The following is a 19,616-nucleotide window of genomic DNA, read 5'->3' as shown; positions in this document are numbered from 1 at the left end:
GAAAAGTTTCATCAACATACAAAAATACCCACAATGAGGTATATATACAACCCATGTGCAAAGGTGCACATGTGTGGGTAGAACATAGGTACTTATGTGTAAGTCCTACATTAAATGTACTAAGGAGTGGAGGATCTAGAATATCCCACTTAAGTACAAGGTCCTATTTAAAGGCTTAAGGTCAACACATTAACTAGATTCAATCTAGGTAACTACTAAGTTACATGTGTTGACTAACTAGATTAAACTAGTTGAGCTTGATATCTCAACAAACAAGAATAGGACAGGTACATGAACAAGAACAAGAACAATGGCTTGTTGAAGGAGGGGGAGCATATGATGGCAGGTTTCAAATGGAAATCCATGGATGATTATAGTGTTAGGCGAGGGTTATGCCCATAGAGTGCTCGAAAAGGGTTGATTTATGCAGAGCCATCTCGTGTTTGAGGGTCTTGTTGAGGCGTTTGGTGAAGATGGTGTGGGGATGTAAACATCTATGGACACGTAGTTGAGTTGCAACGACGTTGAGGACATCCCCGTGGAACTGTTGGCCTTGATAGTTGGACAGGGCTAGTAATGGAAAACGAGCTATAAATCGGCGAATAGAGATCAATCACTCCTGTGGACTGAGGGCCACCTGGACTTTGTTGAGGTGGGGGAAAAGAGGGCTATCATGTGGGAGGGGGATCGAGGAAAGATCATATGGCGGCGAAGATCAATCGCTCTTGTGGACTGAGGGCCACCTGGACTTGGCTGAGGTGGGGGACAGGAGGGCTATCGTGTCAGAGGGGGATCAGGGAAAAGATCATTTGGCAAAGAAAGATCAATCACTCTTCTGGACTAAGGGCCACCTAGACTTGGCTGAGGTGGGGGACAGGAGGGCTATCGTGTAAGAGGGAGATAAGAGAAACTCATGGGACAAGAAGTTAGTGGGCAACCTAAGGTGAGGGGGAAGAGTTGGTGGGGCAAGGCATAAAAGTGGTGTGAGAAGGTGAGAGTGCCTAAGGTGAAGGTGTAGTGGGCTTGTGTGCTAGAGAGGTATAGATGACGATCGCAAAAAAGGACTTGGGTGGAGGAAGCGGTGGATATCGGGAGGCCTAACTAGTGAACTAAGGCGAAGGAGGTGCTAATAGAAGAGATACTACTACAAGAGACTAACAAGAGTGTCGGTGATGGTGGCGAGGGTGATGCTACCTACGAAGCGGAAGAGAGCGGATGCTTGGATGTGGGGGACTGGTACCCCGCATCTCCACCAATATGTGAAATGCACATAAGAGATCAAAACCAATCGACTTAGCTTCTTACTTCTTAATCAATTTATAGTTGATACAACAGAACCCATTTGGGTTGGTTTGGCTAAAAAGGGTGTGCTAAAAGGGTGGTTCAACTTGGGTACGTGCATCCTAAAAAGGGTGAGCTAAAAGGGTGGCACAAAGGAGCACATGCACACCACAATATAAACAACCATAAACATGGTCCATTTATCGTCATTTTTTTCTCAAGTGATCTCGTGCCACAATCAAGTAGATATGTGGTCGAGAAAATTCATCTCTTTGGTAACGACAACGAAGGTCCATCTCGGGAAATAAAGAAACGAGGAGGGGCATTTTGGGAAATAGGGATAAACGCAGGGGCATCGCAGGGAAATAAAGAAAAATGCAGGGATACCACGAGAGTTTTCTCTGCACATCGCCATCGCCATCGCCATGGCGGACGATGGCCACAATGACGTGCAGAAGATGACGATGGCCAAGATCCACTGCAAACATGGAAAACAGACCTACACCATCTCCATCTCTCTCGAATCCACCGTTCAAGAACTCAAAACGAACCTCCACTCTCTTACGAACGTACTTCCACGCTTTCAGAAGCTCATCTTCAAAGGTTAGTAATCTCCTTCACTGTACGAAGAACTTTTTATTTATTTATTACTGTCTCGAAATCTTCTTCAATGATTTGCATAATTCACTTTGAACACATATTCAACGGTGAGTTTCCATGATTTTTTCCCCTTCCCTTTCTTCTCTCCTGACTATGTGCTTTCTTTATCTAGGCTTTTACAATGTTTTTATATTCTTAGGGTCGCTGTGAATCATCATAATATATTGCTTGGTTGAAGAAAAACAATTCTTTTCTTGAAATCCTTTCAATTTATTTTCCTTTTCAACTTCTTACTTTCAGAAAATTCATAAAGAAACTTTCTTTTCTTTTTTCTCTGTGATATTTGGTAGACAAAATTCCGTTTGTGTATTTCCAGATCTTCGAAACTATTGAATAATCATGCATCAGTGCCTAGAAATGTCTGAATGCATTGCATCTCTCACTCTTGAACATACATTTTCATCCTCCCATGATCATTTCCTTAGGATTTGTGAAAGTAGTATACATTTTGTTGTTACAAGATTTTGTTGTTTCTCCTGATATTCTAAGCTGTTGAATCATCGTCCATCAGTGTCTGAATGCTTTGTATATTCAAAAGAAATTTCATCCTCTCAGGATCATTTCTCTGGTATTTGTGACAGAAATTTGCATTATATCTTTTTCCCTGATTTTCTAAGCTGTTGAATCATCGTCCATCAGTGTGCAGAAATTTCTGAATGATTTTTGTATTCCACAGAAAAATAAAATGCATTTTCATCCTCAGATGAGGATCATTTCTCTAGGATTTGTGACAGAATTTTGCATCGTATCTTTAATTCCCTGACCTTCTAATCTGTTGAATCTCATCCATCAGCTTATAGAAATGTCTGAATGTATTGTATATTCTACACAAATAATCCTCTCAGGATCACTCTCTAGGATTTGTGACAGAATTTTGCATTATGTTTTTACAATATATTATCTTTCCCCGAGTTTCATGTCATCATCTATCAGTGCATAAAATATCTCAATTCTTTATATGTATATCTCATTCTTTAATATATATTTCCACTCTGTCAGGATCATTTCTCTAGGATTGACAACAAAAAGTATGTATTATATTTTACAAGATTTCATTTTTTCCCCCAATCTTCTAAGTCGTCGCACTAGCATCCATCAGTATATTAAAAAGTCTCAATGTATTGTATATATTACATTCTCTCACAATGGTTTCTCTAGGGATTATGACAGAAGTATGCATTCTATCTTTAGAGTTCATAATCCATCAATGTATAAAAAAATCGCTTTGATTTTCCACCATGAACATAGAGTTCAACCTTCTCATGATCATATCTCTAGAATTTATTATAGAAGTTACAGTATATCTGAATCTTGATCTTATTCAAAATTTTCAAGTTTATTACTGACTTTATTGAATCACCAGCTGAATCATGACATGACTTCAAATCTTTCTTATTCAATATCGACTAAATACCATCAGAGAATACTGCTATAACTTCCATCCTGGTAACATTATACATATCATATGTTAAAGGAGTTTAGGAATATTAAACACTTTGACACGTTTATGTAATGGAGTATTTGGCATAGATCTACTGAAGATCAAAATTTAGCTCCTTATAGAGTAGCATTACTCTAGATTGGTCGTGAAAGTTAATTTAGCAAATGATTTCCTCTCGGTTGCTACTTCAACATGTCCCTGATATCCGCTTAGTAAGGTTGCTGGATTGTAGATACTGGAGCTACAGTGCATATGACACCCATGTAAATTTGGTTCACCTTGCCCTAACCTTTGACGGATAAAAACATCCCTTAGGATGGCTCCCATCAAGTTCCAAAGGCTGGAACCAAGGAACTTGAGTCACCTGATATGGGACATGTATTGAGGTGCAATATCATTATGTTGTTGAGGGGGGTGTTGAAGGCATTTGAAACTTACCAATTATTCTTTTGGTTTATTACGAGGCTCATTCTCTTTATTGTGTTGTGTCCCATTTCTTGATTCTCATGTAATTTCCAATATTCCGTTTAATAACGTAAAGTGCGCACAAAGGGCAATAAGATTGATTCACCTCACTCTTCTCTTCAAGAGGCCACAACATCCCCCTATGCGACTCTCATCAAGTTCCAATTGTTGTAACCAAGGGTTTTTAGTATGATTGCGTACACGTGTGGTGTGGAACAATACATTTGCATTTTATGGTATTTTAAGACCTATATTGAGGTACAATATCGTTATGCTCATGAATGAGTTCTTGTTGGTGAGATTTGCAACTCAAGTATTGTCCATCTGCAAACATTGCTAGGAAAATCTTCACCAAAGGTGTACAGGAGAATATATTGTTCATACAATTAGAGGCATCCAGGTGTATAGTTAAAGTTTTTGTTTGTTGGACCCAAGTTGGTTCTGAGGGGGTATTATAGGCATTTACAACTTAGAAATTATGCTCTTAGCTTATTACTATTGAAGTAGGTGGAGCCATGGCGGCTCAGCTGACAACTGAATGACGTAACAAAGGAGAACAAGGAAGAAGAGAGCCAGAGAAAGAAAGAAAGAAATATATATATATATATATATATATATATTAACATCTTTTAAGAGGCCAAAATGGCCAATATGACCAAACAAGAAATTACATCTTAAGTGTTGTCTCGTCTTTGATATGTAAGATTCTCCAGTTAGATATATTATAGCTTTTGTCTTCGAAATATCTCTAGCATAAGTTGATCCAGAATGGAGAGGTCTCCAAAGCAAGGGAAGCACCTGCGATGGTGGGAGATAATGGCCTCTATCTGTCGATGACGAGGGTGGTGAGGTCGTGGTCCGCGGGGCCGGGGCCGACATGCTCAACAAATTGCTATTGCCCGATCTATTGTAACCCGCTTGTTATGTCTTGTTCAGGAGCCCATTTGTGTGTCCTTTGATTGACTTGTAGCATTAATAGGAATGATATGGCTAAAGAAAGTTGTGATTGTTCTTGGTGGATAAGCTTGTGTGGCTGTACTATTGTCCTTCAACAACTTGTCCCTGTGTCTCTTGAGTTCTAGCAAGAAAAGGCCTAGGCACCATTGGTCCTCATATTCCATTACCTTGCGTAGTCGGCCAAAGCCTTGTTTAAAGAGGCAATGGTATCTCCCTCTCTTTTCATAAAAGACACTACAGTGGCATACATAGTTTTCTTCGGATTCCACTCCTTGATCTTTCTTCTAGGGGTATTTGTGTATATCTGCCCACCTCAATCCGTAACTGATGTGATGAAGTTCCCAGCTGCCCTATTACACTGTGCAGCTCATATGATAGGTGTATGTCCATATAAGGTGGCCTGATGATGAATCCATCCTCCAATGTGTGTAAAAAGTGGCTTGTAGTGGGCCGTCTTCGTACCAAGTGATACTTTGGGGCTGATCCATGTTACCTTGTTTTCCAAATTAATGATATCAGTTCTGATCCCTCTATTCGTTTCCACTTTGGTCATGTTTAGATGGGTAGAGTCCAAGCTATATTGGAATAATGAAAAGAGAGAGACACACAATATGAGCTATGCATTTGGCATATGTCTATAGTTCGCAAGTCATGATGAGGTGAAAGAACTAAGGGAGGTCCATTCATTACAAAGTCCTCACTCTGAAGACTGGGATATCCAAAGCTTGAACTCTTCCAAACCTATGTCCTATATCCAATAAGTTATGTAACTAAGGGTTACAAAATGCACCAATTCCGCTCGGCGACTCGGTCGGATGGATAATACCTGGCATGCTTGTGTGACAGCGTCTTCAAAGTGGTTGATCCCACAACTCCCTTGACACACCATCAAATGCCTTGCCCATTTGACCACGGTTGTCATGGGCCAAAGCCAAAAGCTAGACTGAATCCAAAAGGAGAGCAAGAAGAAAAGAAATTTATATTAAAAACAAGAGGAACAAGATTTACAAGGATGCACTGAAGGGTAGTGTTAAACCAGAATGGTTCTTACAAGAGAATGTCTTCTCTATATATAATACATCACTGTACTATGCATGGTTGTCACTTGTCTACCATGCATGTATGCTATTGGACAATCATGCATAACTAGGAGTATAGCAATAACTATAGCGGAAGAAGTTACAATACATGAATCTACGGAATACTAAATATGAAACATATCATATACGAATGACAGCCTATTAATTAAGGTTCTGATATGTACCGTGGAAGTCACAGGTCCAAGTCACCCCAAAACCTATGACATTTTGTAGTGTCATGACAATGGACGCATGTCAAATGGTACCTTTATCCATATTGTTTTATACATTCATTGGCAAATGGTGCCTTTATCCATGTCTATATATTTTACACATCCATTGGTCCTCTCTCACTCTCTATTCTTCTCTTCGTTCTCATATTCATGCTCTGGTCATGCCTATCCACCATTTTCTATCTGCAATCCTTGATTGACTCAGCCATGGTTCAGTCCTCGGTGATTGACGATTGATTGTCAGGCTGGTTATTGCTCAGTTATTGGCTATTGTCCACTGCTCGGTTCAGCAATTGGCTATCAACTGTTGGCCCTATTATTGCTCTGTGATCAGCTTGATCATCAGCCATCTCTTGGCACTCTTTTGTGAGTGGCTTTTTGTCTCATTCTTCACTCTCTTGAACTCATAGCTTGAATCATTGGTGATGATGTCTTCATTGCTAACAATGTAACATTTGCGGTGATTATGGTGGCAATATGGCCTTTGACAATGGCAAGCCCCATGACAGTAACATCATTGGCAGTATTGGGATATCAATTGTGCCAACATGGTTGAGCATAATTACCTATTGGCGGATCATTACCCTTTCAATGTGAGCAGAGATAATCTTCATACTATAAGTGCTAAGGAGGAGAGTATATTCTTGGTATAATGTGATGAGGTGAAACAGAAAAGAAATTGAGTCGTAGTTCTTCAGCAACCTCCGTGGTTGCTAATGTTATGATACAACCACCATCATTGTCGTTAGTGGTGGCTCATAAAAAAATATTGTGGCGTGCATCCTAATATGTGACCACCCAGTTTTGAAGGTGCCACCGTCCATGTTATTGTCTTCTGGTCCACAAATGTGGTTCGTCCCATGTGGTCTTTAGTTTATATAAATGACAAAAATGATCAGATAGAGAGCAACTGTTGATAATTAATAGTCAAGTGGACTTAAAAGTTCCAGATAAGAATAGTATGGAAAGAATTGAAGAAAGTTCACAAGGAATGGTAATCAAGAGGAGAAGGATAATCAAGACATAAGTGTAGAATGTAGAATTAAACATGGAGAGTTGAGAGAAATGCAAGCACTTGAGACTACACTATAGAGGAGCCTCTGTAAGATAACAAGTCCCTCTGGATGGGAAGAAGAGAACAAACCGAATCGGGTGGAGTAAGTGGGTAATTCGGCCGAGGCCAAAATTGAAAACCGAAAATCGAATAATCGATTTTATGACCGATTCGGGAGATATTTGTAAATAGCCTAAATGTGCCCCTTGTGGGCTATATATGTAAATAGCCAGAAAGTTGTATAAGTATAAATACAACTAGGGCAAACTTTATTGTGGCGTGTGAGTCATTATTGTTGTATAGTTACAGTGTGTAGTTGCCTCAGTAACTGAGAGTAAGAGAGAGAGTGAGAGTTAGCGTGTGAGTAACTCTACACCGTTCGTCTGACGAAGGAGAGCTCAAGGTTGTTGCCTTCGAGCTTCTCGTTGTACTCCTCCCAAATATAGTGATTCATTTTGGAGTTTGTGGACTCCACGTGGTTTTTCCCATTCGGGTTTTCTACGTTAAAATACCTGTGTCTCTGTGTTTTCTGTTTTGTTTGTACACTATCTTTCACTTTCTTTGCACCCGCATTCTCATACAAAGAAACCGGTCGTGACCGAATCGATTCTCAACAGCCTCCTCTGATCAATGTAAGAATCTTAACAATAAATTAAATAATCAAATTTGAAAAGAAACACAGAACACTGTAGTGACCTACTATATTCCACATATCCCAAGCAAACGAAATTCCTATAATTGATGGAACAAGAGGGAAGGCAAATTAAATTTACAGATTGAAGATACCATGCTATCACTCTACAGGATCAAGAAGCCAAAATATTTAAATATATTCGCCAATGAAACATTCTGAGGTGTTCCCATGACCAACAGTTTTTCTCCAGATTCCCCATGAGCCTTCTTATTCTCTAGGGCCTTCATGACATTGACATATTGTTAAAGGAGGATAATTTTTTTGCTTCACGATATGGAGTTGATGAATGCAGTTGATGCATCCTTTCCTATTAAACATGTTTATCTACATTTTCATCTGTGAATTCTAATATCAGATAAGATGTACTAGTTTATGATTCTATGTGTATCTATAAACTAATACATTGACCTATTTAACCTGGAGATTCTTTATATCCCTGCCATCAATTTAAGTTAGCTACACCATTCTGGGCTCTTCCCAAGGATCAGAATTATCTAAATTTTAAGTTCTTTAAATGTTCTATTTCATCTTGTGTTCTAGTTTATCAACTACCTTGCCATCTTGACATCTTATATTCAAGTTTGACTTCTATAGAATTACCAAGTCTTGTTGTGTTTGTAAATGTACATCAAATAGCTCATGAATATGTTTTTATGTAACTGTGACCATGGGAAATAACTAGTATTCTCTCTTATTGTCATATGGAGAAGAAACTTGTCCTATATTTTGGAAACTATGCCCAATTGCTGAAGTTGTCTTTAGCTTAAGGAATTTGGAAATTTCTTGTCATATCAATCTGCTCTTCTTATTAAAGGCTGTTGGGCCACTTGAGTATTGAATTCATAAGTGCAATCTCATTCTTCTTTCTGTGAATGGGTCATAGTGGGTTTAGATGGCATCAATGACACTCTCATTTGAAGGGAGTGGAGTCACATTTCCAAGGATAGTGATACATGGATACTTTTCTAAAGAAAGGGTGATACAAATAGTGATAGAATAACCAAGTATTTATGTTTTCCATATTAAAGGAAAAGTGCTGGATGCTAAAGTTCGTCTGCGGGATGCGGCATTAACCAATGACTCCAAAATAATGATGGTTGGGTCTGGAGGCGACCTTCAAAGTGTGAGTAAATAATGGAAAAAGAACATTGGTTTTATATGAGTTTCTTATAATTTATTAGTTCCTTTATTTACTTAGTGAAAGGCTTCTGCATTTCTGAGTTTACCTTTCACTCTCTATAAAAAGTAAATTATATCAGAAACTCATGCTGTTGTGTTTGTGTTCTTACAATTACTTCAAACGACTGTGGATATATGAAGATTCAGTCACCTACTCGTGGATATTGATGCCGTTAATATGACAGTATCTAGTCTTCTTGATTATGAAAGAATTGACAAATTTTAGACTGCTTGACATGGACTTTTATAGTGTAGATTTACGTGGCAACATATTTCTAGCTTTGTACATAATGGTTATTTATTCTAGAATTATACATATTGCGCTTTTATCTTCCCCTTGCTCACTCGTTCATTTGCTCGTTCATACACACATAAATGTTCATTTTAAGACTAGCAAGTGATTGTTTCTGCTACTTCTAGCTGATTGTCACTCATTGGCTACCAAATGTCATGCGCTTTACTCTTTTGTGATGCATCACAGTCATGCAAAAGGTCAATGCTATTGTGAATTTTATATCACCTTTGGTTCAAAATAAGGATGTACTCAAATTTTATGTCAAGAATCAAGATATTATATTAGAATACCAATTTCTTTCTGGAAAAATAAAACGAAATGCAAGACTCTGCATCTAAGAATCAAGTTACAATATTAGCCCAACATCCTCAAACTCAACTTGGTACTGCTGTCGTGGAAATCTGGCTGAAATGGATATTTCTTCAGGACTTTATGTTTGGTGTACCATTAATTTATTTGCCTCATTTCCCAGGGAGTATGCTCATTCTTTCTTTCATTTTTTGAAACTCGTAGAAAGTGAAAGAGTCAGAAACCAAGATCCAGCTTAGAACAGACCAGCAAGAACAGCTTGATATTTCAGTAAAGCATAATCTCAGTAGTGGATTCAAGGCAGCTCAAATGGTATCATCTAGCAACATTTGGAAAGCGACAGGAATAATATCCTTGCAAGACAGGAATCTAAAGGTAAGTGGATCATAACATGATCTGGAGGTATACTTTATTCATCTTCTTGGAAACTTATTAAAAGGTAACTTTAAAATATATTTCATGCAGTACATACATAGTTGTTCAAGATGTACTGATAACTTCGGTGTTCATGGTGCATTCCATGAATACATAGCTTTCAAAAACCAGATACAGGATATGTCTGAGTGCATGTTTGTCTGTTGCTCAGTAATGGTATTTTTCATGCCATAGAGGTCCATTATGGTCATTTGAAACAATGAAGCATGAGAAAAGCGCCTGATCCTGTTTTGGATTTTTCTGTAGATATGAGATATTTGATGGTTAGTGTATGTTTGTGGGTATTTGCTGAATCCTTATGATCTTCTTAATGCGTATATTAAACATTACTATTCAATTCACCACATCCTTTCCTGTTAGGTGATTCCAACTGAGGTATGGGAAACTGGTGCATCAGCTCGTGTTTTAGATTTGGCTCGGAACTCGCTAGAAATATTCCCACAGGATGTTTCCAATCTTATAAATTTGAAGGTAACTCTTATTAATACGTTTTTATGTGTGGTCCCTTCTTCGTTGGCTGAGAAGCATAAAACATTGGTGTTATAAATACGGAACAGAAATTGCGTATAGATCGAAATCACTTGCGACATGACCAAATACAATGGCAAGGAGTCGTGATGCTCAGACAACTGACAGTTCTCTCTCTAGATTACAATGAGTAAGTGTCCATTCTAAACCTTTCCTGAAGAAGACAGAGGCTGCAAGTTTTCAAATTTCTTATGCTTCCTTTCTTTGTCTACTTGTGTTCAGATTGGTTTCTTTTCCTTCGGAAATTGGCCTGCTTTCAGAGCTCAAACATCTTTCCATTGCCCACAATATGTTGCAGAATATTTCAGATGATATAGGCAATCTATCAAAACTTGAAACAGTAAATTTGCGTCACAATAGGTAGAATCAATACAAAAAAGTTTGCAGTGAGATGAGAGTAAACTATGTAATTGGTGTGTTACTTCCTTTTTTAAATGAATTCAATTTTTGTATTTGCAGCATTGTTGATCTGCCATCGTCAATAGGTCGATGCTGTCTATTGATTGAGGTAATTTTTCTGCTGATTGAAAATGCTTTTTATTTCTTGGGAAGTGTAGAACACATGTAGACCATCCTAGATACATAGCTTCTTTGTATATTTGTAAAATCCACTGCTAATGAACTCATTCTCTTCTGTATATGTTGTTTTGATAAGTGTTGATTCTGTATCAGCATGTTGCTCCTTGCTTATCATCTCTCCATGATAAAAAAGGGAACAAAAACCTTTAATAAGCAATTTTAAAAAATGGAAGTAAATTTGGGGAAACTATCTACATGTCCTGGGTTTCATAAAAAGGGAGCAAAAAGCTTTAATAAGCAATGTTAAAAAATGTAAGTAAACTTGGGGAAACTATCTACATTTAGGCCTACTATCTACACATACAGTAGACTGAATTAAGGTATCATACCTCTGAAACTCATTGTATGCTTATCTATGTGGGAGTATTTCTTCGATAAGTAAATTCTAAAACCCCTAAATTTTGGTATGTCTTTTAAATTTTGGCCTGTCTGTTCTGCTGATTCTTTGTTCTCATAATTTTTAAAGGTGGATTTCTCTTCAAATCGACTAACAGGGCTTCCATCCTCTCTAGGTCAACTCAAAAGATTGAAGGTAGATAAAAGTTTTATACTGAATAACCGTGTTAACAGAATGTATTAATTGTGTGAAAAAACATGGTCATATTTGTGGGCATTCAGGCATTGAACTTGGGATACAATGCAATTCATTCCTTTCCCAGTGAGATCCTTAAAGGTTGTGTGGAGCTCTCCACACTTTCTTTGCACAAGAACAATTTAACAATTGAAGAACTTAGAGAGGTGGGATTCTTCATTACTTTATGATACTCAATTAAATTTTGTTAATCTGTGCCTGAGAACAATTGAAGTATAGTCAAAATAGCTTAGATGTGAGGATATGTTTCAGGCATTTCTCTCAAAATAGATTGTTATATATTCTCATGGTTGCAAGTTTCTTGCTTCTCAGGTAGATGGATGGGTAGACTTCGATAAGCGTAGAAAAGCAAAACATGTCAAGCAACTTGATTTCAGTTTATTTGATCCATATCCTGGTTTTGATGAGGGTGCTGATTCACAACAATGGCATCATTGGTGACCCTGAAAACTATGAATCCCTCCTGTTCTATGCAACATCACAATCCCACCCTCCAGGAACTTTACACAATGATGTGGAGTAGAAAAAGAAAAAGAATCTTATGAAATTAGCTTATTGGATGCATGTATGCCACACAACATATTTGTCCAAAAAATCAAAACAGTAATTAAAAAAACTAATATTATTTCCAGAGTAAACTAATTCGAGTTCCTTCTGGCATGGAATGTAGAGGTTGAACACCTGACCTTCTGGTTTAAAACTCATCCATAGTTTCTTAACCTTCGTCTCTCCCCTCCTACCCCCCTCTCCACAATACCAAAATTGGCCACTCAACTAGGCGTGGAACACTTTAGTAATGAGTGATCTCTGGTCGATGCTTTTGGTGAAACCATTTCCCAGAGTGTGATAGGAGGCATGTACAGGCCCACGTACATATTCATTGTGGCATGTTGATCTGCAATTACTAACGATTCCAATTCATGTTCTTGAGTTGCAAAGAACAATCTGAACTTGGATTTGCACTGCATTATGGCCCTGCAATATATCCCATTGAACCTTTCATGGGCTGTTTGTATCTCCAGCCCTGTTGCTTAACATGCTTGTTTAAATTCATTTGCAATATTTGAGTCCATGGTATCTGATGTTGGTTAGTTTAATCCTCATTAATTAAGAAAACAACTTCATTAATTGCTCGAGTTTTGTAGCATAATCCTCATTAACACATTAATTAGCCTCGTTGATATTGTGGTCTTATGTGCATTTCACAATATAAATAGCTAATATATCTATTTTGTTCCTAGACTTGGTGTATAATGATCCCCAACAGGGGATTTTATCCACTTTCCAAAACATCAGAGTCCTACAAGGTCTGTGGTGAATAATCTGAGATACGTTACACGGCTCAATTCAAAGCTTTGATGCTCGCTGATCATAACCGACATCCTTAAGTTTGGAGTTTTGGTCATGGGTGTATGTTGATAGGGAGACTCTGAGTGCCAACTCTCTTAGGCAAGTCTTTTGACATATCAATCATATTCAGACTCGAGCAATATATGTAAGTTTTGTGAGCAACATCTTAACCAATTAGTCCATGATCTTGGTGGAGGTTTTTCCTATTAATGTTTATTAATATGCATGCTTCGGTTCGTTCAACTACTAACTTTTACAAAATAATTTCTTTGTAGGCTTGGCTGAACTGTAGATAAAGCCATGTGTTTTGTGACCTCCGTTCCTTTAAGATTGATGTGCTTTCTCTAATGTTAGTTGCTAATAATGATGTTAATAATTGTCATTAATCCTTAGTTTTTCTTTTATTTATTTTTCTTAATGACTTTTAATTACCCAACTTTACAATAGTTGTTTGTTTCAAATCAAGAGGATTTCAATCAATCCAACACAAATTAAGAGGATTAAATCCTATGAGGAAGAATCTAAAAAATCAAACAAAAACATGGAACCCATTTGTACATGTTTGTTTCAAATCAAGAGGATTTCAATCAATCCAACACAAATTAAGAGGATTAAATCCTATGAGGAAGAATCTAAAAAATCAAACAAAAACATGGAACCTATCACATAGTAGACACAATGAATTAATCCATGTTTTGTAGAAGAAAACTTATCACACTAGAGATTAAGAGTTGATCCAGCTACTTGGTCTTGTTGGGTTAGAATTCTTTTCAATGAGAAGAGGTACGGAAAAAGATAGAAGTTAAAATAATGCACATGGTAGATTTTAAGTTCTAAGACGAGATGCATACATAAGACATAGTTTGCTCATGCTCAACAGAAAAGTGTCCTTTTTGAGATTATCTTTATGGCGTGTAATATGGATTTACAAATGCATGCTCCCTATATTGCTATAAATTTGTCTTATTCTATCATGAATTTCACTTAAGAATAGGAGGAAGGCAATCTCCAGACACACATAGGGGGAAGGCAGTCTTTGTTACCTATGCATATACAAATTGTGTGTGTGTGTGTGTGTGTGTGTGTGTGTGTGTGTGTGTGTGTGTGTGTTTCCCTAACGTGTGAAGACAAACACTTTTTCCACCACTCTTTATGAGTAGTCCTACCACTCTTTGTATAAATGTGGAGGCTTGAAGGCCTTACCACCAAGAAAGGAGTGACAGATCAATAACATTCAATAGCATAGCCGGATGTCCCTCCTCACCATCATGTTGTCCTGGCATTCAATGAATTATTGGTTTACAAAGTTGTCAACCATTTGTTATAATTGATCAAAACATTGATCAAAGAAAGTTAGCATGATTAGGCATCCTTGATTAGTACAAATAGTCTGAAAAAAATCTAAAATTCCATACATCATCATATGCACTGCATCCACATATATTTGAGAAATTCGGATATGTATCCAATTGGCACTTCAATGACCTCCATGTGTCTCCAAATATGCTCATGAGGCGCTATATCAAAGGTTTGCTTTCAATTCTTCAAAGCAACAATAAAAATAATTCGTCACCTTTCAAAAAGTAAAAATATGGTTTGGTGCTATGGTGTTTTCAAAGCAAGCTTGTTCATGAACCCTATTTTTTATTCTTTTTAGTTGATGCATTTATCTTTACTTCCGTTTTACTCATGCTTGAAGCATAGTACCATTTCACGAGCATTAATTAGCGAAATACTATACCAGGACTTGTATTTTTTTGGTCACATATTTGAACATAATTGGTAGATAAGTACTTAGATGATTAAAGGGGGCAACTTGGAACTTGGAAGTGATGTCTTTTGGTATCCTTATTGGAAGCTACTTACTACTTGGGTGTTCTTAAGAACCACGTTGAGGTAAATGTGGCAAGGAATAAAACATCGTCTACAATTTTGATTGATGAGATGGGTGAGGATGGGTGTCAAATAACCTCAAGCAATTTACAATGGACAAACTATTAAAGCAACCTCTGAACTGAATATGTGACTTACACATACAAGATAAATTGTTAAATTTAACCGCAAAGAGACTTTATTTATAATGCTTCAACTCATTTGGTAGAAGAATCGGGAGACAAAGACGTCACTAGCTCCATAAACCTTCAAGTAGTTGATTAAATAATTATAAGCTATTAATGATACAAGTATTAGGCTCTGAGTTTATAATTAGGGGATATAAAGGAAACAATGAGAGTTTTAACTTATAGATATACGGAGCATGTTGACAATGGGGAAGAATCCTTACAAAAGGTTTATAATCCCATTTATATTAATTGATTCCTTATGGCATGGTGCTAATTAGTGTTGTAATTATTGTAAAATACGATATCATTCAGATAAACTGTATCTTTTATTCAATTTCTTAATGACAGAAGAAGAATCTAGAAGATTAAATAACGACACACAACAAGTTATGTGACAGACTAACTCGTCGCACACAAGAGATAGAGTTTATTTATTTTCAACAAGAAAAAGTACAAAAATGGAAGCTTCAAGGAATGGCCATGGCACATTTTAAGAAATGCGAAGACAACATGGATGAATTAGGATATGGTTTGCTCGTGTTTAAGAGAAAAGTCGCATCGTTTAACAAACATATACCTCATCGGATTCCTCAGCTCATTGTCACGCAGCATGAAATGGATTGACATACACTTCCTCACTAAATTGCTATTATTTGTGTTATTTTATTATCAATATCCAGATTCCTCAGCTCATTGGCATGGTGCATGAAATGGATTGAAAACTAAACGTTATGGGGATTATCTGCGCATATGTTATACTCCTCATTGGATGCACAAAAGTCCCAGAAAAATCCACTGTCTATCACGAAAAGTTTGACCTATTAATTCTACATTATTTTTCCCGTTTAATAACCTCTCAGCCTCTTTCTCCACTCACAACTGAGCCCATACCGCTAATCGAGTCAAATTTTCGAGGATGACATGCTAGGCGATTCCATTTCAGGCAATTCAATGAGAGACATTCAGTACCTCAGTAATTTTGTGCATCAATCGGAAGTTCATTTGAATCGAATATCACCGACACTAACTTTGATTGATGACTACCTTTGCTAGCTATTTTCTAAAGAAAATCCTGTCAAAACACAAATTTCCACACCCGTGACCATAATCAATAGGAAACCTGCAAGACTTTTAACCACAAATTACCGAGAGAAACAGACTATTACTACAACTACGAATGAGGCAGCAAAAATAGAAGACCCTACCTTTTAGTCGCACAGGAACGGAGTTGCTCAACATCGTCGCAATGTAGATAAAGGCCCACTTCCTATAGAGATTCATTTGACACATGGAACTGTTGCCAAATCCGCTTGCTCAGAGTCACCATGGGAAGAAAAGGAGACACAAAGGCAAAGACAGCAAGAAATAGGCATTGATGTGAGCACCAGCTCATACAGGTAAGGAAAACTTAAAGAGATTCTTCCAGACTGCAATCAGTAAAAATGGTGCTGAACGACAAGAAAACCTCACAAGCGTCCATAGCTACTGCATTGATCAATCTGTCTGTTTAACACTGATTGAATTAGGGTTTCTATTTACATACATATCTTTATATAGCCTTCCCTGATTGAATTAGGGTTTTGTTTCGGTTTCACACTGTCGCTTTGGGCGGGCAGTCCAAACTCCAAACCGTCCGAAGCCATGGAAAAAAAAATGCTACTTCCATCTAGCTTTGGCTTAACAATCGGCAACGGTTCGGTTCGGTTTGAGAGGGTCAAAACTGAACCGGTTAACAATTTTGAACCACAAAACCATTCAATCAAACCGTTAAAACCACGGTTTCGTGGTTCAGTTTCGGTTTTCAACTTAGGTCAAATTTAAAATATCTCATTATTTTAAATTCTTAAAATTTAAAAGATGTTCATTTAATGTGAGAATAAGGTCTAAAAAAGAAAAAGATTGTTTAAAACATTTTTTACCTTTTTTACAAATTTTTTTAAATTTTGTAAAAATTTAAATAAATAAATAACCGTTAAACCGCGGTTTCACGATTCGGTCCGTTGCCGATTGTTACTTGGGCTCGTCTTACTAATACGAAGAGTGAAGAAAATAACACCCCGATATGTACCACCCCATTCCCGACATTTGTTGTGACAATCTGCATGATTTCCTAGTGCCCAATCATTTTGAAAAGGCACGACAATCTTGCAAGTAAGTGTTTGAAGAAGTAATGTCAATATACCACCCCCCCCCAAATGCTGGTGCATTTTGTTATCTAGATCCTCATCATCTCCCTTTCATGTTCTCTAATGTCGGGAGAATTGCATGTGTTTAAGTTATGAACGAAGTACTATGTATGCCTAGTTTAAATCTTGACTTGACACTTCAGTAGAGAAAAAAGTGTTACGCTCGTTTTTTTACTCTGAATGGCTTAAGGAGTAATTGTTTTTCTCACTTCCAAGTCGTGTCTAACATGCTCATTGTTTCTATGATTAGAGGTAACCTCAAGCCTAAGGTATTTAAGATTTCTACCATTTCAAGTAGCTTGTTATTGTACACAATGCATAGTTTATCCTTATTTTGAGCCTCCACTTGCATGACCTTCGTTTTGAAGTTATGATACTAGACTCATCATGAAAATTTCATAAACTTTGGGCATCTTCTAAGTTATTTGCTTAATAGCATCATTCATTTGTATATAATGAACGCATGATAATTGTAAACCCTAAACCTTTACCATGTGTTCATTTACTTAATGACATCATTCATGTTACACATGATTTATTCACATGCTATCAAGATTTCTTGCACTCAATGAGTAGGGACATTTTTGGTTATTCTTTGATATTTATTGTATCAAACTCAAGTGGTTGATTTGCTCGAGTGGTCAAGGGGGGTGATTTAAGATCGCCTGCACACAAGTGCATGTGGGTTCAAACCCCACAATGAACATGCTAGCATGTCTTTATAGTAAGATGATGGTAAAACATGTGGCAAGGAAAAAAATACAATATTGTCAATGTAGGAAAGGTCCATGTATTGACGAGATGTATAGTTAAGTGGTTATGCTGGATTTCACTAGTTGATTTGCTCAAGTGGTTAAGGGTAGAAACTTAAGATCACTCGTGCATGAGATCAAACCCCACGATCAAAACGTCATATCACACATGTATGATATGGTGATGGTAAAGCTCGTGGCGAGGAAGAAAAAAGTTTGGTTAATCATGTTTTTCCAATGGTAATGACCACATTATACATCAACTTAAAAAAGGCCACTTACCTCTCCACTCCATGGAAGCCTCAAAGTCTTTTTAAGTTAATATATAATTCACACACACCTAATCACTACATTAATTAATATATATAAGTATCTTAATTAGCTATCTTAATCACTACATTAATCATTGCATAAGAAATGTATAAGGTGTCTCATTTAAGTAGATAATTAGCTAGTGAAGAATATGTATATCTCGTTTAATTAGTGTGGAAAAGCTACATAGAGAAATGTAACCCTTAGTAGATGTAAAAGAGAGAGAGAGAGAGAGAGAGAGGACCAAAACTTAACTCCAAATTTGGGCACCCAAATGCCTCTTTTACATGAAAGCTCTTGCCCTTTTATATAATTTGGAAACCTGAAGGTTTCCTTTCATATTAGAAGCCCATTCGTACCGGTCTTGCATAAAAAAAGGTGGTTCCCTAGGCAATGTTTCTTATATACATTTGTGCTATGACCAATATTTTGGACCGAAAATATTGTTCCTTGTATGGTTCCCAAAACCTGAAGAATATGAAATATTTCACTTAACAAGTTAACATTCACCTTGTTTTTAACTCCATTCTACACAAAAAACTATTTTCTACTATGTTAGGCTCTTTGCATTTAGAGTATGATGATGTTGATGGTGGACATGTCTCTATAAAAAAGAGGCTCTAGTTACTAAGTGTATGGGTCCTCCCTGCCCTGCCCATCAATGCATCATGTTCTTTATCTTATTGTCACTTTGGATGTAGAAAATGTTGTTGTGGGCTAGTACTAGGTTGTAGTTACACATGGGGATGGAAAAGATCGCCAAGAACTAGATGATTGTGCAACATCTTCCTTATGTCACAAGGTGAGATTACCTAGCAACCATGTTTAGTGAGGCAATCCTTGAGGAAATCAACTTACGTTGATTTCTTTGGGTGGTTAAGGACGGTGACTTATGTTGATTTCTTTGAGTGGCTAAGGACTTGACAAAATATTATATGAGTAGTTATTTCAGCTCTAGGGAGCATCTTAATAATGCGAAAGAACCCTCGTAAAAGGTTTAAAATTTTACCTTTGTACATCTCCCTTATTAAACTAAATTACACCTATGTCCCTTTTACACAATTCAAAGGTTTATAGTATTATCGTTATACCCCATTACAACGTCTCTCTCTCTCTCTCTCTCTCTAACAAAGCCACCCTACTAACATGGATGGTAGTTCACAATGGTAGTC

General features: G+C 37.1%; 1 protein-coding gene across 2 annotated transcripts; it reads left to right on the top strand.

The window, feature by feature from the left end:
* Positions 1–1,657: 1,657 nt before the first annotated feature.
* Positions 1,658–12,407, top strand: LOC147853590 (LRR/ubiquitin-like domain protein). 2 transcript variants are annotated; one of them, XM_087332627.1, is made up of 11 exons: positions 1,658–1,884; positions 8,893–8,987; positions 9,852–10,022; positions 10,443–10,553; positions 10,640–10,740; positions 10,833–10,970; positions 11,070–11,118; positions 11,656–11,721; positions 11,808–11,927; positions 12,094–12,246; positions 12,279–12,403. In XM_087332627.1, exons 1-10 carry the CDS (start codon positions 1,707–1,709, stop codon positions 12,220–12,222), a joined length of 1,158 nt encoding a protein of 385 aa, XP_087188753.1. In that variant the 5' UTR covers positions 1,658–1,706; the 3' UTR covers positions 12,223–12,246; positions 12,279–12,403. The 2 variants fall into 2 exon arrangements, with proteins under 2 accessions (XP_087188753.1, XP_087188751.1); XM_087332625.1 differs by having other exon boundaries at positions 12,094–12,407.
* The last annotated feature ends 7,209 nt before the right edge of the window (positions 12,408–19,616 follow it).

The sequence above is a fragment of the Azolla caroliniana genome, unplaced genomic scaffold, assembly GCF_043228905.1.
Source record: "Azolla caroliniana isolate FFs.n. ecotype wild unplaced genomic scaffold, voAzoCaro1.0.p SCAF_16, whole genome shotgun sequence".
Lineage (NCBI taxonomy): Eukaryota > Viridiplantae > Streptophyta > Polypodiopsida > Salviniales > Salviniaceae > Azolla > Azolla caroliniana.
Note: the sequence above shows the minus strand (reverse complement) of the source record. Positions and strands in the feature narration are given on the sequence as shown.